This window comes from Crotalus tigris, unplaced genomic scaffold (genome assembly GCF_016545835.1).
Source record: "Crotalus tigris isolate CLP2741 ecotype Arizona unplaced genomic scaffold, ASM1654583v1 scf7180000019504.1669754, whole genome shotgun sequence".
Lineage (NCBI taxonomy): Eukaryota > Metazoa > Chordata > Lepidosauria > Squamata > Viperidae > Crotalus > Crotalus tigris.
In genome coordinates, this window is record NW_024097569.1 from 573,056 (window position 1) to 594,364 (window position 21,309).

The following is a 21,309-nucleotide window of genomic DNA, read 5'->3' on the forward strand; positions in this document are numbered from 1 at the left end:
AGCTGCTTTTCGGCTCTTTTCTCTCTCTTTTTTTTAAAGCTGCCCGCCTTGCAGGATGAATGAGGAAGGGGAGGGAAAGGGGGGGGGGGACGCAACCAGCCCAGCGGGAGGGAGGAAGACCCACCTGCGGGTCTAAGGAGGCGCCTGGGTCGAATAAGGCTCCCTCTGGGCTTCGGGAAACTGCATTGGGGAGCAAAGTACAGGATGATGGGCTCTGCAGTTCAACACTCCAGATACCAAGCTGGGGAAGCATGCAAAGGTGCTGCAGAAAGTCGTCCGGGCTGCTTTTTGTTCCTAGCAAGCATCTTAAGGTTTCAGCCAGGGTGTGTTTGTGTGTGTATGCAGGTAATTCTCGACTTACAACAGTTCATTTAGTGACCGTTCAAACGACAACGGCACTGGAAAAAATGGCTTATGGCCGCTTTTCACACATACGACTGTTGCCTCGGGAAACTGGATTGGGGAGCAAAGTACAGGATGATGGGCTCTGCAGTTCAGCACCAGAGATACCAAGCTGGGGAAGCATGCAAAGGTGCTGCAGAAAGTCGTCCGGGCTGCTTTTTGTTCCTAGCAAGCATCTTAAGGTTTCAGCCAGGGTGTGTTTGTGTGTGTATGCAGGTAATTCTCGACTTACAACAGTTCATTTAGTGACCGTTCAAACGACAACGGCACTGGAAAAAATGGCTTATGGCCGCTTTTCACACATACGACTGTTGCCTCGGGAAACTGGATTGGGGAGCAAAGTACAGGATGATGGGCTCTGCAGTTCAGCACCAGAGATACCAAGCTGGGGAAGCATGCAAAGGTGCTGCAGAAAGTCGTCCGGGCTGCTTTTTGTTCCTAGCAAGCATCTTAAGGTTTCAGCCAGGGTATGCCTGTGTGTCTATGCAGATAGTCCTTGACTTACAACAGTTCATTTAGTGGCCATTCAAATGACAGCACTGAAAAAAACAGCTTGTGGCCGCTTTTCACATTTACGACCGTTGCAGCATCCCCATGGTCACATGATCAAAATTCGTACATTTGGCCACTGACTCATACTTATGACAGTCGCAGTGTCCTGGGCTCATGGGATCCTCTTTTGTGACCTTCTGACAAGCAAAGTCAACGGGGGAGCCATTTTCACCTCACAACCGGGTTACTATCTTAACAACTGCAGCGATTCATTTAACAACTCTGGCAAGCAAGGTCGTAAAATGAGGCAAAACTCTCTTAATAACTGTCTTCAGCCACAGAAATGTTGGGCTCAGTTGTGGTTGTAAATCGATGACTGCCTGTATTTGAATCCCACGGCCATAATGATGGCAGGCAGAAATTCACTCGGTAAATGAAGTGTGTGTGTGTGTGTGTGTGTGTGTGTGTGTGTGCATGCGTGCATTTCAACCACACTGCATGCAAAGTGTAGAATTCCCATAATGACGACGGGCAGAAATTCAACCGGTATATGAAGTTTATCCACCGTTTCTACTTCTGTCTTCTCGGCGTGCAAACCTCCCCGCCCCCATCCCCTCAACTTTCCCGCCTTTGTGTGCTTCCCCGCGGAGCCACAGCTGTCCATCTTACCCAAAGCCCGCCCCTCCAGGGAAGCCACGCCTCCTCCCCGCCCTTCCGTCGAGCCCTCGGCTTCAGAGCCTTTCGCCCAATCCCACCTCTCTTTCTCTTTCCCCACCCTAACCGAACGGCAGAGGCGTGGTTACGGTAATTTTCCTTTTAAGCCCCGCCCATGTCGCGCGCCTTCTTTACCTTCCCTTCTCTCTCTCTCTCTCTCTCTCCCTCTCTTAGCGTATTTCCGGCAACGCCGGAAGTGGAGCGGGGAGGGTTACTGGGCGTCTCCGGGCGGAAGTGGAGCTGTCGGGGAAGGCGGCGGCGGCGGCGGCGAACGGTGCGGAGGTGAGCGGGAGAAGGAGCCGCGCCCTGAGCGACTGCGCGAGGTGAGGCGGCCGCTGGTGCTCCGGAGCGTGGCTTGGCCTCTCGAGTGGGTTGAGGTGGGTGGGGAGAGGCGGTCTGGACGGCAGCGGTGATGCACATCTGAACGCGGTGGGGAGGGGAGGCGCAGAGGAGGCGTGTTCGGGTTCCCACGACCCATCTAACCTGCTTCTCGGGTTCCATTTCCTGGATTCGCCAACCAGAAAGGAAGCTGGGTTCGCATGCTTCCAAGCCAAGCTGAGCCTTTTGTGCGGCTGGAACGCGTGGGGTGAAAGCCGCCTTGACTCCACCGACGTGGGCCGGGGCTGCACGGGCGTGCAAAGGGTAACTTGATGGGGAGACTCGTGTCTCCTTGCAAGGAGGACTCGGCTCCGGGGATTTCCCGGTTGCAACCCAGAGCTCCGCTTGCTCGTCGGAAGGCCTTTTCATCGCTGCCGGCGGTGCGTGGGATGGCTCCCTTTGGGAACTGCAGTGTCAGGCGAGGAGAGTGGCGAGGCTGCAGGCGGGTTAAGCCTGCAGACCGTTGTCTGGGTTGGGCCAGCTCAGGATCTAGTAGCCCTTTAGAGGAACCTATTAAAATCCATTCTCCGAACTTAAGGTCCAGTTTAACCTTTGATCCAAATATGGAATGAAAGACTTTGAAAAGCTTTGCGCAGGGCTTTTCCTGAAAAGCATGGTTAGAGGATTTAAAAACTGCAGAGGTTTTCTGTGCGGTGTAACTCTTCCATTTAGATTTTAGTGCCTAAATATCGAGCAACTTTTGACAGATTATTTGGCTGAAATAGTCTAGTTCCCAGATTATGGTCTTAAAGATGGAAGTGGCCTATAAATTCCAATATTCTTAGTCATTGTGGGCAAGGAGAAGAGACTGACTCAGCACTACATATTTTGCAAGTAAACCTAAGCGGAATTAAGGCTTCACGATCAGTTGCATAGTTTGAAGATGGCAAGGAAGGAAAACCTGCTTGTTTGCTGAAGCAGGTGTTGTCTTTAGGGGAAGAAGTACAGTAGCTAGCCAGAATTCATTTTGGAAGATGTCTTTGAATGCCCTGCATTGTAATGGGAGATATGGGGAATATCTGAGCAGAAAGCAGCAAGGAGAAGAAGATGGCTGGAGAGTCAGAATAGAATAATTCAGTTTCGTTCAAGTTTGCAGTTGGTCTCCTGGGGTGTATCAAGTGAGGAGATTGGAACAGAGCAGCAGTTTATTATTGGTTCAGGAGGAATTTGAAGGTTGAATGAAAGATGCATAAAGATGTGCTGACTTTAAGCCATCAGTTGTTTGGAAAATGGGCATGTATTATACCATAGGGACAGTTATTGAGTTTATAAATTGCACTGTGCTACAATGTGGCTTCTTGATTTTACTTTGCCATGATCGGGAAACCAATTGTGGCTTATTTAAAAAATGTTTATTGATACTTTAGACCAGACTATTTACAAAATAATTCTTACTTGGTTTGCAACAGGCTGCAAAAATCAAAGCATTTGCTTTACCTTATTTGTTTCTCATTAAACAGGAGGAGGAGATTCCCATGTTGTAACTTGCAGATCAAGAGTTGTAAATTCCCAATAAGTTGCATACGGGAATTAAGATCTTTGGAAGCTATATAGTTAAGTGGAAGATAACAGTATTCCTCTCCGTGGACAGAATCATAGGCATATAACTAGTGTCAACATTAAGTTTAATGCAGGAAGTAATGACTAAAACCACAGAGAAGAGAAATATGTATCCGTGTACTCAGCCAAGCCATGTAGTTTCGATATTAATCCAAGACAAAAATCTCTTCTCAAACAAAATATATAGTGAGTGGTGTAGGAAAAGTAATAATTCCAAATTGTTGAGATTTGTATAGTGATGATTGGATTTATGTGATATTTATGGGTGGTTGGCTGTACTGTGGATTTTTTAATATTGTAGTTCCTGTTCTTCTAGGTTTTAATGTTATGTTCTATTTTTTATTATGCAGTGGCTGTTTTAATTTTGTTGTAAGCTGCTGTGAATCTTTATAGGCTTGACAGCATAAATTCCATTGAAAGCAGAAACAGACTCATACCATTTTTGATAACCACTTGAATCAATGGAGAATAATCTCCAATACGGCTATTGCCAAAAATGCCCTTTTAAATGTCAGAGGACACTTTTATTGGCTGCATTCAGACATCAATAAACCACAATTATTTATTTAAACCATGGGTTTTACTAAGCACAATTGGTTGAGTTCACACATGCTAAGCAATAAAGTGAGAAACTATTAATTAGATATGCTTATTAACCCAATATGAGACAAGCCACTTTATAGGAGTAATGTTATGCATGAATATGCCAATAAACCTTGGCGCCTATTGTAAACTCTTTGGGGAATTAGCTTTGTTGTTGAAAAGGAGAATTCAGGTACAGTAAATTACATAGTGATGGTTTCAAATTGCTTAGCCCTGTGTTTTTAACAGCATGTTGTTCTCTTAGTTTCTGCTACTCCTTTCTCCCTGCCTGCTTATCATAGGTTTGTCAGCAAAATGGGGTTAAGTATCCCTTTCCTGTTCAAAGTCCATCTGATACTAGTCCAGAGCAGAGGTTGGCTGTGGAATTAAAGTCCTTGCAGCCCTTATGTTGAGAACTATGATTGTGGGGAAGAAATAGTCTGTTCTGTAGCATTTATATGTTCAGTTGTTGAGTTTCTCTAAAATGCCTCTTTTGACAACTAAGCTTTGAACAACAGAATGTGACTAACTGGATTCCCCTCCCCCAAGATTAGAGCCCATTCTAAAAATTCTGCTTTTTTGCAGATACTTATCCTTCAAGAATTCATTGATGGGACCTTTGTTTAAGAATGATTCTGTAGGAATCACTTTGCATTTGCTAACTGTAGAACACAAAAGCTATTTTTTTCCAGAAAAGGCTTGTGGTCAAAAAACAAAGGTCAATGATACACTGAGCAATTTGGTCTTTGTAGAGATGATGCTTTTAACTGCTAGCTATATCATGAACAAGTGTAAACTTGGGAAGCAAAAGTAGATATCTGAAGCTTTTGTGGGAGCTGTGACCTTCATTAACAATGGTTAAACGTTACATTTGCAGTGAGAAATATGTGACTAGTACAGTATGTAAAGTCTCTTGTTTGCAATTTTCCGTGGAATATTTTAAAGATGGCATTAAAAGCTGCTTAATTCAAAAACATTCTGTCCCTTTAAACCTTGGGCTTACTTGATCAATGGTAGTTTGTGCAAATCTGAGTTCTCAATGTAGGTAGAATTTTATATGTGTATATGGTTGAAAAGTGTATGTATGTATGTATATAGTAAAATGCTCCTGCCTGAGCATAGGAAGAACTTAGAGAAATTTCACATTCTGAAGGCCAGCACAGACTTTTTTAGTGTTTTGTGAAAATAGTTCTGGTGTCCACTTCCAAATAGGGCTGGGTTTGCTTCTAGCTTCAGGCCTGTAACAGTCTGAAAGATTCCTCAGGATTAGAAGCAATTGCTTGCAGCTTAGCTTGGTGGAGAAAATGGGGTTGTTGTTCAAACAGACCACTATGGTATGTAGTAATAGATTTCTAACTATTCTGTTAACATTACTTTCTCAACAAACATTGTTTTAATGATGTAGGTCAGTGTTTCTCAACCTTGACAATTTTAAGGCATGTGGACTTCAACTCCCAGAATTCCACAGCCAGCATTGCTGGCTGTGGAATTCTGGGAATTGAAGTCCACATGCTTTAAAATTGTCAAGGTTGAGAAACACTGATGTAGGTAGACCAGGGGTCCTCAACCTTGGCAACTTTTAAGACTTGAGGACTTCAACTTCCAGAATGGCTGAGGAATTCTGGGAATTGAAGTCCACAAGTCTTAAAGTTGCCACAGTTAGAGACTCCTGAGGTAGACAGTCTCCATATTATTTAAATACGTATGAAAATATACCCATTAAAATATGTCCTTCAGATTTATGAATACCAAGAATAGTATTTATTAACCGGAACCCACTCTTTCTGCATGCTTTGATGGAGTGATGCTGTACTATTCATTTCCAATAAAATAATGATAGCACTTTAGCTAATAGTTGTCAGAAATGATAATTGATTTTCTAACATTGGGTAGAGAATATTTGTCGCCATGGATGGGGTTTATAAGTTGTGCAAATCCATGTTTTATTTAGTTTTGGCTTAGTATGATGCATGAATGTGTGTGTGTGTGGGGTGTTTTAACAGTCCAATTTTGTTTGAGACAACTAAACTGAAATTTAGTCACTGCCATGTTTTTTAAGAAAAGAAAGCCACCCATGATTGGGAATGTACATTGCACTCAGTCCAAATACGATTTGATTATTTTTGGTTCAGTACACTTGAATTCAGCTGTCGTGGGTTGCATAAAATAAAGATGGGATATCATAATCAACTATGGCATCACACAGTGTTGCATGCTAAAGCATGCTCTGTTGAACAGTCCTTAATTGTCTGGGTTCACAAATTGCTGCGAGGCAAAGAACGCAAAGGAGTGCAGCCAACCTCTTCTCTTTGGCATTTTGTAGAGTTTCCTTCAAATGAGCAAGACCAATAACTGTGGTCTTTCTTTTTGAAATGATTTTGGGTGCCTTAAGTCTTGCATGAACTTCCAGACATTGTGCAACTAAGCCAGAAATGGTAGTTTACAAATCAGAATGTCTGTGTACATAGAATACAGCCAGACAAGACCTTATGGCGTAAATAATAGGTTCATGTGGTTGGTGGGGACATATTTTGCATAGTCAAATTTCTCCCCCCCCCCAAAAAAAACCTCCATTGCACCACCAAAGTTTGCTGTGAATGATTGAAAAGCTGATCTACTCTTCCTGGCCCCTCCCTTTGGTTATGACATACCTTATCTTCCATTTACCGGAGATTATGAGCAAATTGCTTTGGTTCTGGAAAATGTATCCTAGTTTTCCATTCCAGTTTCCTGCATGAGGATAGAAACTCTGAAGTTGTGCAATCCCCTTAGTTGGAGGAAAGATCCCCTTGCCTAACAGCCACTATCCATCAATTCTGTAAATATTCCATATTCCCACCTGCTCCGGCAAAGAACCGGCAAAGTTTAATGGAAAAGCTTGGGAATAAGGTGGGCAGCTAAAGCTAGTGACAAGGAACTTTTTCTGAATTCATTAGCACACCCAGGATCAATGCTTTTTCTGCAAAGAGGAAGTTAAAGAGTTTTCTGTTACAAGAATGAGGAAGCGTCCTTCCTCTTTGAGGCATGTGTGGTGACTTGGAAGCAAAGTGTTGCTTCAGGCAACTGTTGTTTCCATATTGGGTGGATATGCATAACGCAGTAAACTAGGGTGAAATGGGATTGAGTAGCTTGCAGTTCAGTACTGGAGCCAGGCCCAGGCGTTGTCTTGGTGTACTTTGTTAAGCCAGCCTCACATTGAGCCAGCGGTAGGTAACCTTGGCTCTTTTATGACTCGTGGACTTCAACTCCCAGAATTCCTGAGCCAGCCACACTGAGGGGAAAGGGAGAGGTTTCCAAGCTGAGCCATGCTGTCTCGGGAATTCTGGGAGTTGAAGTCCATGAATCATACAAGAGCCAAGGTTGCCTACCCCTACACAGGTAGTCCTCAATTCATGATCACCGTTGAGCTCAACTTTTTTCCTGCTAAGCAAGGCAGTTAAGTGAGTTGTGTCGCATTTTGTGATCTTTTCCCATGGCTGTTAAGTGAATCAGTGCAGTGAAGTGAATCATGAGCCTGTTAAGTGAATCTGGTTTCCCCCATTGAGCTGTTTGTCCAAAGCTGACTGGAAGGTGGCAAATGGTGATCACATGACTCTGGGACAATACAATTGTCATAAGTACATGCCAGTTGCCAAGTGCCCAAATTTTAATGATGCAACAGTCATGTGAGAACTGGGCGTAAGTCACTTTTTTCAGTCCTCTTGTAACTTTGAACGGTCACTGAACAAACAGTTGTATGTTGAGGACTACCTGTACTGTCATTTATTCCTTCAAGTGCAGTCCACAAATGTGTTGGTGGGCTGAGACCCTTGGGAGGGGTCTCAGCCCACCAACACATTTGTGTTACCCTGTTGTAACATTCTTTCTTGTAGAGCCTGAGATGTGCAGAGCCCTCTCTCACAGTGATTAAGGCTGCGTAGGACTGCATTGTCATCCTTTGTATTGCAATAGTAGCTGCCTCAGGCCCTACCGCAGTCTCTTGACAGGCCTTTATGGGCTAACCGTGAGCATCCCACAAAATTTACAGTGCGTTGTATCTGCCTGGAATTTAAAGTATGAAAATGTCTGAAGTCTTTTTAAGGACACCCAGGCAGTTTTCGGGGCACCGAGCTGCAGTTGGCGACAGTGGATCCAACAACATTTTCAGATCCAACCAATAGAAGGTTCATTTTGACTAGAGCCGTGATTCCTGTTCCAAGCGAGAGCAGTAATCCATTGATCAGATGGCTTAACCAGTGAAAAAAGTGGCTGGCATTTCCGTAAAATGAAGAGATGGATGGGATGAGGACTGTAAAGGACCTCCCATTTATAAAGATAAAGGTAGGTTTTGTCCTACCCTGAGGAAGATACACCATCCATTATTTCATATAAGGTTGAGTAGGAAAGAAAACAAGGATGCTTTTGTTTGTTATCTTGGACACCTGCTTATCTTGGCATATGCCCACCCTAAGCCTGGCGGGCTAGTTTAGCTAAAACCATTGCCCCAATTTGGAAGTTGTGCTTTGGATCTTATGTTTCTGCAACCTTCCTCTGCTCTCCATTAAAGGAGCCCAACCACGGCCTTCTCCTGGCTTTGCTGTGTGCTGGAAGAACAAGGCTGTTTCCTTAAGGCAGGGGTAAGCAACCTTGGCTCTTTTATGACTCATGGACTTCAACTCCCAGAATTCCTGAGCCAGCATGGGGGAACTATGGCCCGTTCATGACTCATGGACTTCAACTCCCAGAATTCCTGAGCCAGTATGGGGAAACTATGGCTCCGTTCATGACTGGTGGACTTCAACTCCCAGAATTCCTGAGCTAGTAGGGGGGAACTATGGCCCCTTCATGACTCGTGGACTTCAACTCCCAGAATTCCTGAGCCAGTATGGGGGAACTATGGCTCCATGACTGGTGGACTTCAACTCCCAGACTGGTGGACTTCAACTGGACTTCAACTCCCAGAATTCCTGAGCCAGTATGGGGGAACTATGGCTCCCTTCATGACTGGTGGACTTCAACTCCCAGAATTCCTGAGCCAGTATGGGGGAACTATGGCTCCCTTCATGACTGGTGGACTTCAACTCCCAGAATTCCTGAGCTAGTAGGGGGGAACTATGGCCCCTTCATGACTCATGGACTTCAACTCCCAGAATTCCTGAGCCAGCATGGGGGAACTATGGCTCCCTTCATGACTGGTGGACTTCAACTCCCAGAATTCCTGAGCTAGCATGGGGGAACTATGGCCCCTTCATGACGCGTGGACTTCAACTCCCAGAATTCCTGAGCCAGCCATGGCTCAGCTTGGAAACCTCTCCCTTTCCCCTCAGCATGGCTGGCTCAGGAATTCTGGGAGTTGAAGTCCACGAGTTATAAAAGAGCCACGGTTGCCTACCCATCCCTTAAGAAATCAGATCCTGCAGCAATTAAGAATGTTAGAAGTCAAAGGAAGGAATATAAAGTTAGATTTGCTGATCAAGGTTAAAACAAGGTACATTCTTCTGGCAATTCTGTACGGAGTTTCTGCTGACATCGGGACATAAAAGATTATGTTTTATGGATTTGTTTCTAGATAAGGAGATTGGATGGGAGATGAAGCGGTAAATGTTTGCAACCTTTGAGAGGTAGAAGAGTCATTACAGTTGTTTATATTTATGGCGAAGGTTGAAAGTCACTTGCGTGTTTTCTTCCTTTTCTATTGGAGTGGTGCTTTTTTGCATTATTTACTTTTTATTCTTTTTCTTTGACTTGTATTAAATTGTTATTATATTCCAGACTGTTAATAAAATTATATGCCCACATGGGCATATGCATATGGAATCTATTCATTAGGATGAAGGAGACTCTTAAAGCCTGACACTTCCAGCATCTCTGATGAATAGGAGAGAGAATCTGAACTAGCTCGTAACTTATTCCAAATTGCAGCCTGCCAGAAAGTTTTTTTTATGTTAATCACGTTCCATTTAAAATGACATTTAATCGTTGTCCTAGTATGACCCAGTGTGGAGCTTCCCCCCCCCCTCCCCAGTTTGCTACTTGAAGACCATGTACAGTTTCCAACCCACACATAACTGATTCTCCAGATCTACCCAAAGTTCAAATGCTCCCCATGGTTTAAAAGTCTGATTGAAAGCCAATTAAGATCAGCATTTGTGTGATTGTGGAGGCGAGTACTTGTGTGGGATAAGAAAGACAAAACACCCACAACTTGTAAGTGTCTAAATACAAACTCAGCAACCGACAATCCCCAGCCAGGCTAAAACATTAGAATAAATACAGAAGAGATTGGCAGATACCTCTGCAAGGACAAGGGGATTAGAGATTAAAACATTCCGATTACTTCCACGTGTTTAGTTTTTATTGTGTTTCCAAGAGAAAGGCTGCAGCACCTCACATGTAGAACATTGGCTGGGTTCACCCACATGTTTGTTGTTGTTCGTTGCGAAGTCGTGTCTGACCCATCGCGGCCCCATGGACCCCAACGTCCCTCCAGGCCTTCCTGTCCTCTACCATCTTCTGGAGTCCATTTAAGCTCACGCCTCCTGCTTCAGTGACTCCATCCAGCCACCTCATTCTCTGTCGTCCCCTTCTTCTCTTGCCCTCCATCTTTCCCAGCATCAGGCTCTTCTCCAGGGAGTCCTTCCTTCTCATTAGGTGGCCAAAGGACTTGAGTTTCAACTTCAGGATCTGGCCTTCTAAAGAGCAGTCGGGGTTGATCTCCTCCAGGACTGACCGGTTTGATCACCTTGCAGTCCAGGGGACTCGCAGGAGTCTTCTCCAGCACCAGAGTTCAAAGGTCTCAATTGCTGAGCGATGGATATTGTATTCCGGCTCTGGCCTTGGTTTCAGTGGAGAGGGATTTTATTTTTATTTATTTTTTTGCAGTATTCTGTAAATAAGCTTCCTTTCCGTTTTTTGCTCTCAGGTTGTTAGAAAAAGACCCTGAAAGGAAATAGGATTCGGTGCAAGCTGCATTAGCTTCCTCCTAACGGCATGCTCAAATTTAGCAGGTGCTGAAAGATGACAGAGCTGCAAAGCCTTGTTGAACGACTGGAGAAAGCCGTGGGGCGACTGGAGATGGTGTCTCGTGGTCCTGGCGTGCACAGCAGCCATGGGGACAGCCTCCCCAAAGGTAAGCTCCCTGTGCCAAATGATATCCTTTGATATTCCAAGGGGCTGACTCTACTCCTGTCCCCTGAGCATATTTGGGCAGCGTGGGCCTCTGGCTTTGCTAACCAGATTAGCAGCTCACTTTCCCTTCTTTGCACAGCAAGTCCCACCAGTTCTAAATCAAAAATGTATTGTTGTTAGTTGCGAAGTCATGTCCGACCCATCGCGACCCCATGGACAACGTTCCTCCAGGCCTTTCTGTCCTCTACCATCTTCTGGAGTCCATTTAAGCTCACGCCTGCTGCTTCAGTGACTCCATCCTTTCTTCTCTTGCCCTCGATCTTTCCCAGCATCAGGCTCTTCTCCAGGGAGTCCTTCCTTCTCATTAGGTGGCCAAAGTACTTGAGTTTCAACTTCAGGATCTGGCCTTCTAAAGAGCAGTTGGGGTTGATCTCCTCTAGGACTGACTGGTTTGATTGCCTTGCAGTCCAGGGGACTCGCAGGAGTCTTCCCCAGCACCATAGTTCAAAAATGTATATAATAGCATTATAGAGCAGTCCCTCCCTTCCTCCCTCCCTCCCATTTTTCATCTCACCTTTACTACTTTTATACCCAAGATGTCAACCTTCACCCAATTCTGATTACAGCCACCTTTGCTTCATTTTCGGTTGCCACAGGGTTTTATATGCCACAAGGCAGCGAACATACATTATACTCCTTCCTCCTCCTCCTATTTCCCCCACAACAACAGCCCTGTTGGGGTTCCCTTGCCTCCTTTTTAAGCACCCAGCAGTACAGCATGCTTCCAGTATCAGAACGTTTGTTCCTTGATTTTCTTTTTCCTAATTAAAGAAAGAGAAGCCGGCATGCAGCAAAATGTCAGCATGTAGCATCTGCATTCAGTTTCAAATGATGATAAATTGAACTAGTGGGAGGCCTGTGAGGCAGCCAGGAAGAGGAGGGGGGTGAGGAGTTCCTTGGCTTTGGCCATGCCCACATGGCAGGTCTTTTATGAGAGCACCCACAACATGCTCTCAGCAATCCTAACATGTTCACCTGCTGAAAAAGACTGCCTATAAATAGGGCACCCTGTGAAAGTGTGCATGTTCTCCAACCACATGGCTAGAACCTCTGGCGGAGTGGACTGTAGTCTTGGCAAGCTCGGAGGGCACCATGTTTAGGAAAGAAAATATGTGTCAGAATCCAATTATATTTCATCTCCAGTTATCAATTATAGAAAACCCCATTTCTGCCCTCTATGGATTCTGTCATACGATGAAGGGAAGGGGGTGAACAAAGGGGCTTTATGGCCCTCACTTCCTTTGGTACACTTCAAAGGAATTGGATGTGTGTATCACCAAAATGTGTATAACCATAACAATGGGGCTATTACCTTTCATGTAGTTTTCTCTGAAGAAAGGAACTGGATGTGTGTATCACCAAAAGGGCTAACCATAACAATGGGGCTATTACCTTTCATGTAGTTTTCTCTGAAGTCTCCATCCAGCCGGCAGTAAGGAAAAGGGGGTGGGAGTATAATGCCTGAGACTGTCACTGGAAGTAGGGGGTAATTGGGTGGGGCTACTGGGGAACCCCTTAAAACCTTGAATGGGAGAGCTTGGACCCCAAGTCCTGTCTAGAACGCCTGCAACCATTTTCTCTTAATAAAGGATGCCTGTTGGAAGAATTATTCCAAGAGTTCTGTCTTCTTAAGATGCAGAGTGGGGTGGGTCCTTACAATATGTTTTAGGACAGTGATGGCAAACCTTTTAGAGACCGAGTGCCCAAACTGCAACCCAAAACCCACTTATGCATCGTCAGGTGCTGGGTGGGCGTGGCCCATTGGGTGGGCGTGGCTGCGGTGGTAACGGCAGACTGGGTGGGACTAAAAAGTTCAATCAATCAATTCCAACTTTGCGAGATCTTTTTTTTCCCACGAGAAGTTGAAATTGACTGATTGAACCTTTTTTTTTTTGTACACAGCGGCGGAGGCCTAAAGCGAAAAGGTTTTATAAAACCCAGCTGAAGGCCTAGGATTGGGGCGACGGCGCGCGTGCCCCACAGAGAGGGCTCTGCGTGCCGCCTCTGGCACCCGTGCCATAGGTTTGCCACCATTGTTTTAGGAGTAGAAATAATTGGAAAGGAGAGTGAATTTGCTTGCTATGGTTGGGTAGCGCTTTGGCGTTAATCTCCCAAAGATAATTTGCACTCCAAATTATCTTTCAGAGATTAACTCCAAAGCAGCTGCCCAGCCCTAGTAAGCAGATTCACTCTCTTTCCCAACTACTCCTGTTCTCAAAACACACAACCCTGGTGTCTGTTTGTAGCACCATCTGCAGTTTTCCCAGAATGACATGCATGAGCCTGGGAAAGAGACACAGCTGCTTTAAAGGGTGTTGCTGCATTTACACATTAAAGCCCCTTTTGGAGGTTGTTATCTATGGCACTAATGCAGCTCAAAGTCTTGCTGCATATTCGATTTACGACCGCCCCAGGCCTCACGCACAAGGTCTCACCTGCTTCTTTTCCTTCTGCAGGAGTTGCTGAGTTTGTGCAAGCTTTTGACGAACTCTTGGCAGGTCCAGTGGCTGCATACATGAAGATCAGCAGAGAAATTGGCAGCGAAGTCCAAAAACACGTATGACTCATGCTTCCTTCCTGTTTCCTATTTTGAGTGGACATAAATACACCACCCCTGATATCTTTGGCAGGCAATCAATTGAGGCTAACGGGCTTTTTGCCCAGAAACGGAGGTGGTATGATCAAGCTCACACAATAAATGGTGACGGGAGACCATGTAGACTCCATTCACACACTTGGGGAGGGGGGGGGGGGTGTTGGCAATACTTTGGAAGTTCTAAAGCTTCTGCGGCCAGAGACTAAAAAGGAAGAAATGTTTAGATTCTGAAGACTGCAATAATTTTGGCCTGCCACCTTCAAATCTCCCTAAAATAGAAAAGTCAATTTTCTGAGGAACAAGTTTGAGTTAAAAATAGAAACTTGGCCTGTATTATTTTTCATGGGTATTCTTTTTGTGCAAAAGGATATTGCATATTTCTCTTGAGCGGTTGGCTGAAGTTACCCGTCTGTTGTGTTTTCTAGATACCTTCATTGACAGGAGAATGGGGATATTTCTGCAGAAATTCCCAGGGCAGCCCTATAAAATAAGCTACTAAGTGGGTTTAAGTGGGGCAAGAAGCATTGAGACTACCCAAAGGACTGGGCGGTGTTTTTTTTTTTTTTCCTGAAGTGAGATTGAAACTAAATTCCCTTTTCTACAATTATCCCAACATATTACACCACCACTGACCTATTTCTAAAATACCTCTCTCCAAGCTTTAGGGAGAGTTGCAGAAAATATTAACTTTCAGTCGAAGAGAAGAGATGTAGCTCATGATTGAATTGTGGAGTTCCTCAGCAACTTGATGATGTTACCTAGTTAGGTAATGAAACATCTGCAAGCAAACAAGCTCAGAGAGCACCAGGAACTCCACAATATATGGGTGTTTTAAAAATGCCTGTCATTAGATGGTTTTACAATACTGAAAAAATAATGCAAACTAAAATCAGAGAAAAGGCATGAAAAGAATAGAAATAAAAAAAAAGATGGGGAGAGGAAAATCTTTAACTACTGATCTTCTTACAACAAATACAGGCAAAATAATAGTTCCCCATCCCCTATGAAATTAGGTGCACAGTCACAATATATCCGTTTTTCAATCTTTTTCACTTTTTCTCTTGCAAAGCCCATTTTTCCCCTCCTCTCCTCCAGCAAGTCTTCAGGCCTTTATTAATATGCATATCCAGTCTTAGTTACGCAGTGGTTTGCTCCATATGCTGAATGGACGCTGCTTAACAGCCTCTCAAGGCCTTTGGCTTTGACTTATATTAGCCATCACTGCAAACTTTTGGTCATAAGGCCCTAATAGTGTGTGGAGGGCATTGTTTTAATGCTATTTTTTGTTTCATTGTTTAAATTACCTTTGGTTGTTGGATGTAAAGCAGTATGCAAATGTAAGAAATAATGTATATAGCCTGTCGCCTTTTGATACAGTCAGTCATTCTTGGAATTCTCTTTTGCCAATCTAATTGTCATGGTTCCGACAGATGAAACTCTTCAAAGAACTTTGAGGCATTGTTTACCTTAAAGAATCTTTATTCGAGCAGCATAGCATCGGCACATGCATAAGGGAAGCCAAAATCTGGATTCCCCTCCCCTGAGCACATAGTATCAAACACAATTCCCTCCTCTAATTAACAGTCATAAATCACATTCTCCAATTAGTTTGAAAGGCAGGCTTTCCCTTCTGTTCTGCAACCCGGCCAATCCTTATCATCTCTTATTTCAAAAGCCCTGAGTTCCCACACTATTACAATATTGTTATGTCGAACTAACTCCCCTCACATTCCTCCTCTTCCCCCCCCCCAGTATCATCTAATTCTAAGAGTAAAGCATAAGAAAGAAAAAGGCTGCATCTCCAGATGTTGTCAAAGCAAGAATGTTGACACTAATTCCGTTGCTGCTAATTCATAAGGTTGTCTGTTTCTCCCTCTCTTTCAGGCTGAGATGGTCCATGCTGGATTGATGACCGAGAGAGTTCTCCTGGTGACAGCCTCTCAGTGCCAACAGCCCATAGCAGTAAGTGGAGAAAAACCTTTACAGTCACAGTAATATTGCTCTAGCAGTTAAGGCACCAGGCTAGAAAGCAGGAAATTGTGAATTCTTGTCCTGCCTTAGCCATGAAAGCCAGCTGGGTGACTTTAGGACAGTGGTGGCGAACCTATGGCACAGGTGCCAGAGGCGGCACGCAGAGCCCTCTCTGTGGGGCACGCGCGCCGTCGCCCCAATCCTAGGCCTTCAGCTGGGTTTTATAAAACCTTTTCGCTTTAGGCCTCCGCCGCTGTGTACAAAAAAAAAAAAAGCTTCAATCAGTCAATTTCAACTTCTCGTGGGAAAAAAAAGATCTTGCAAAGTTGGAATTGATTGATTGAACTTTTTAGTCCCACCCAGTCTGCCATTACCACTGTAGCCACGCCCACCCAATGGGCCACACCCACCCAATGGGCCATACACAGCCAGTGGGCCACGCCCACCTGGCACCCAACAATGCATAAGTGGGTTTTGGGTTGCAGTTTGGGCACTCGGTCTCTAAAAGGTTCGCCATCACTGCTTTAGGACAATCACCAGGAGACGGTGAGTTCTAGTCCCACTTTAGGCACGAAAGCTAGCTGGGTGACTTTGGGCCAATCCCCCTCTTATCCCAACCCACAGGGTTCTTGTGAGGAAAATAGGAGGAGAATTAGGTCTATACACTTTCTTGAGTTGTTTATAAAAATAATAAAGATGAGATATAAGTTTTCACACAACAACAATAATAGTAAAAAGTTGGAAGGGACCTTGAAGGTCTTCTAGTCCAACCTGCAACTTACGACTCTCGCAGCATCCCTGTGGTCACATGATCAGAAGTTGGACACTTGGCAACTGGGGTGTGTATTTACGACAGTTGCACTGTCCCAGCAGGATCATGTGATCCCCATTTGTAACCTTCCCAGCCGGCTTCTGACGAGCCAAATCAAAGGGGGGAAGGCAGATTTGCTTAATGACTGCATGAGTCACTTGACAACTACAGCACAAAAAGATCATAAAATGGAGCAAAAGTCACTTAACAACTGCCTTGCTTAGCAGCAGAAATGTTGGGCTCCATTGTAAGTCAAGGACTGTCTGTGTCAGAAACTAAAACCTAATCATTGCAGCTTGATTTATGTCTTTGTACAATCCACGAACCCAGCAGTTCTTTATTCAAAGGACTGTTTTAAAACAAACCAAGGGTTAGCAAGATGGTAAATTCAGACATCGTGGGTCCACGTTATGCATGAGCTGGTCCTTGTTTAATTAGAAGGTGGAAGATAGATGGGAAGAGAACTAGCATCAATGGGAATAGGCAGCCTTAAAGTTAATGATCAAGGAGAACCCTCGGCAGCAAGAGGATTTGGGCGCGTAAATAATTCACTTCTTGTTTCCTCTAATTTTTAATTGCAGAGTAACTTCTCCGTCGTGTTGAAGCCAATATCGGATCAGATCCAGGTGGTCCAGAACTTCAGAGAGAAGAACCGTGGCAGCAAATTCTTCAACCACCTCTCGACAGTTAGCGAAAGCATCCCTGCACTAGGCTGGGTTGCCATGGTAAGGATTGAGGAATTAAAACGTCTCCATGTAAAGTTGCTCCGAGCTTCTGTTTCTCAAGAGTGATCCTTCATATTACGATTGCCAGTTTTAAGTTGCTGACAGAAGAGGGGAAATAACTCCTGCCTTAAGCAGAATGTGTCTGTATCTGTATCTGTTCTGACCCGGATCAGTAGCCCATGGTTTACTTCTCTGCTCCCTCTATCATCTTTGATTACAGAGCTCTTAACTGCTCTTCTTACTCGCCATACAGACTGGTCCAAAACTCAAATTTCTTGGTTTTTTTTTTCCCTTGCTGAATTTTCAACTAAAAATTCCGGGAATGTAGCACAATTTTACTCTGTTCTTATTGCTATTAGAAAGGCCTGAATTAATTTTTTGTGCTGGTGAAGGCTGGTGAATTTGCACACCTATTATTGTTTTTGCTTTGTTTATACTCTATGTAAACATGTTGGAATACTATCGGTATTCTCTGGTAAACTGCTTCTTGTGCACCATTTTTCTGGTCTTTGGCTGTAAACTAGTTAAATTAAAATGGTTGGTTTTTTTAAAAAATTGTGTTGCCTTGGTTATACTGCTGATGAAATGCAAAGCTTATTTTCTGTTTTCTTGTAGGCCCCCAAGCCAGGCCCTTATGTGAAGGAAATGACAGATGCCGCCATGTTTTATAGCAACCGGGTCCTCAAAGAATACAAAGATGTGTAGGTTTCCTTTCAGAAAGCTGCAAGTAGCCTGTTTCTCAGCCAGAAGTAACTGTGGATGCAGTGTCACATAAGAAGCCCTGTGCCCCATATTTTTAACATCCTTAACTAAAGTTTTACTGGTTGATCTCTGGGGAGGTACAAATACATTATCAATACAGGTAGTCCTTGACTTATGGCAGTGATGGTGAACCTTTTAAAGACCAAGTGCCCAAACTGCAACCCAAACCCCACTTATTTGTCACCGGGTGCCAGGTGGGTGTGGCCCACTAGGTGGGCGTGACTGTGGTGGTCATGGCAGACTGGATGGGTGTGGCCAAGGTGGGCGTGATCACCTCGATGTTGCTCATGGGGAGGGACGCCTGTGGAGACAGGATTGGGGGAGATCCAGGGGGTCTCTGGCAGGTGGGGCGGTGGGCAGGAAACTCGTCCTGTGGGGAGAGGCGAGGCAGGGTGGGGGTGTCATTGTCACAGGGCATGGTGAGCCAGGGGCCAGGGTGGCTGCTGCCTGACACCATCGGCCCCTGCACACAGAAGCCAGGGAGCGCATGGGTGCTGGGATGCATCCAGCCATGTGGGACCTCAGCAAGTTAGTGGGCAGCTGGTTGAAGAGGGACAGTTGCCATCTCCAGGGCATGGCATGCATGCCCACAGAGAGGGCTCTGAGTGCCGCCTCTGGCACGCGTGCCATAGGTTCGCCACCACTGACCTATGACCATAAAAAAGCCTGCTCATTACAATTGTAAGTTATGATGGTCATAAAGCAGGACACCATGTGACCAGATCCATTTTTATTATATTTTTATTTTTGGCCATTGTTCAGTATTTGGCATTTTTGCCCCAAACCAGAAGTAAATGCCAATTTTTGACAACATATAAATCATGATCACATGACTAAGGATGCGGCATACTGCTGGGGGCCAATTGCCAAGCACCCAAAATGCAGTCACATGACCATGGCATGTGGCCCTTGGAACTAGGTCATAAGTAGTTTTTTTTTGGGGGGGCGGTTTGTTGTAATTTTGAAAGGTTGCTAAGCAAGTGGTCCTAAGTGGAGGACTACCCGTAACCCAACTGCAAGAAACAAATGTACAGCTAAAGAGCAGAGGCAAGACTCGTGAATAAAACCCTCTTACAATGGGAGTGTTGCTATCTTACTAAGTTTTATCAACTGGACATTTTAAAATCCAGCAAACTAAGACAGCCTGTCGGAAAGCAGAAAAAAAAATTGTTCTAGGAAAATTGCGTGGCAAAAATTAAAGTCTTATTTGTGAGAACATATTGGGAGAGGGTAGATATTAGAAGGAGATTCCCTTATAAATATATTGAGTATCGAACGTTAGGTGAATTCTCCTGCCAAACAATTCTGAGGAGTCACTTTATCCAAGCAGTTCTGTCTGTAAAATAGGGCCCCTTTTATAAGCAGAATTTCAGATGGTCCAGCCAGTGGCCCAATTAAGTTGTCTGGGTCTTATTTCTCTAGTGATAAGAAGCACGTGGATTGGGTGAAGACTTACCTCAGTATCTGGACCGAGCTGCAAGCGTACATCAAGCAGTATCATACCACTGGGCTGACCTGGAGCAAAACAGTGAGCGCGACCCACATCCCTATTCCAGGTGCCTTGGGGTGGTTTCCCTTATTTCTTTAACAGAGAGCCTAATTGGGTGTTCTTTTTCCCCTTATCCTTCCAGGGACCGCAGCCAACTGATGCAGAAAACGGATCTCGGGCTCCCGTTTGTCGTGGCCCACCCCCTCCTCCCCCTGGCCCCCCTCCCCCTCCAGCTCCCGCCTCCCCAAATGCTGGTTCAGATTCCTCTGCCTCCCGCTCAGCGCTTTTTGCTCAGATCAATCAGGGAGAAGCCATCACTACTGGTAGGTGGATTGGTCATTCAGTCACAAGTTGAGCTAGCCCCGATTTTGGAAGCTAGCTAAATTCTTTAGGCATTTTTTAAAAAAATAAAATAAAAGAGTCCTGGATGGAATTGTTCTTTAGTCTCCTATGCAGGGGATTTGTCCAGGGCAGGGGTAGGCAACCTTGGCTCTTTTGTGACTCGTGGACTTCAACTCCCAGAATTCCTGAGCCAGCATGAGGGAAACTTTGGCCCCTTCATGACTCGGGGACTTCAACTCCCAGAATTCCTCAGCCAGCCATGGCTCAGCTTGGAAACCTCTCCCTTTCCCCTCAGCGTGGCTGGCTCAGGAATTCTGGGAGTTGAAGTCCACGAGTCATAAAAGAGCCAAAGTTGCCTACCCCTGGTCCAGGGGATAAGAGTTTCTGCAGGGCGCAGTTTTAACTGCATCCCATAACCCAGTTTTGCTTGTTTAACAGGTTGCAAAATGTCACAAATGTTAATCCTCTTATGTGGACAGATGGTCGGTGGGGCTAAAGATAGCAGCATTTGTATGTTTTCAACTGAAGGCAAATCAATGTCTTTTGAACAGTACCTTGGTCTTAAAATTGCACCAAACCAAGGGCTTGGAAAAAGATTCTGGGAGCAGATTGATCCGAAACTAGTCCATGTTTGCATAGCCTTTCGAGGAAATAGTGAAACTACAGTTACATTTCCTAAATCTGCAGCCATGGTAACATAACCAGTAGAAATAATTTGAACCGTCGCTTACATCTTTGGAATTCTGCACCTCAGAAATTCAGTTTTTTTCATTCCTTCTTGCATTGAGCAGAACTAATTAAACTCGGTGCCCTGCGGGGGTTCCTGTGAATAGGGCAACCCTACAGGCACATTCATTGCCCTGCAAAGCACAGTAGCCTTCAATTGTAGGAGTCGCCTTTTAGCTGTCTCCGTATAGTGAAAAGGTTGCAGAGGGTTGTCAAGGTGTCCCTCTGGCTTGGAATGACAGCATTTTCGTCACCTGGATGCAATTGGAACACTTTCTGTCCATTTCCAAATTTCAAAAATGTTTGAAAATTTTGTTGGGGGGGGGAGGGGAATCAATTTTGAGATGGAGATGGGTGTGATTCCCTTAAATCATACATCCATCATATAAGACAGGGGTAGGCAACCTTGGCTCTTTTATGACTGGTGTACTTCAACTCCCAGAATTCCTGAGCCAGCCATGCTGAAGGGAAAGGAAGAGGTTTCCAAGCTGAGCCATGCTGGCTCAGGAATTCTGGGAATTGAAGTCCACAAGCCATGAGGGGGCCATAGTTCCTCCATGCTGGCTGAGGAATTCTGGGAGTTGAAGTCCAC

At 44.9% G+C, this 21,309-nt stretch overlaps 1 protein-coding gene across 6 annotated transcripts in view; it reads left to right on the top strand.

Annotated features, from left to right (window-relative positions):
• Nucleotides 1-1,776: 1,776 nt before the first annotated feature.
• The window catches only part of CAP1 (cyclase associated actin cytoskeleton regulatory protein 1), a 28,035-nt gene continuing 8,502 nt past the window's right edge, over nt 1,777-21,309 (top strand). The window contains exons 1-8 of one of the 6 annotated variants that reach the window (XM_039363004.1): nt 1,777-1,931; nt 11,115-11,236; nt 13,752-13,852; nt 15,776-15,853; nt 17,255-17,398; nt 18,014-18,099; nt 19,583-19,688; nt 19,792-19,972. In XM_039363004.1, coding sequence (XP_039218938.1) covers nt 11,125-11,236; nt 13,752-13,852; nt 15,776-15,853; nt 17,255-17,398; nt 18,014-18,099; nt 19,583-19,688; nt 19,792-19,972 — 808 coding nt within the window. In that variant the 5' untranslated portion in view covers nt 1,777-1,931; nt 11,115-11,124. Of the gene's footprint in view, nt 1,932-2,111; nt 2,251-11,111; nt 11,237-13,751; nt 13,853-15,775; nt 15,854-17,254; nt 17,399-18,013; nt 18,100-19,582; nt 19,689-19,791; nt 19,973-21,309 lie in introns of those variants that run through there. The other 5 variants (XM_039363005.1, XM_039363008.1, XM_039363009.1 and 2 more) reach the window with 5 other exon arrangements.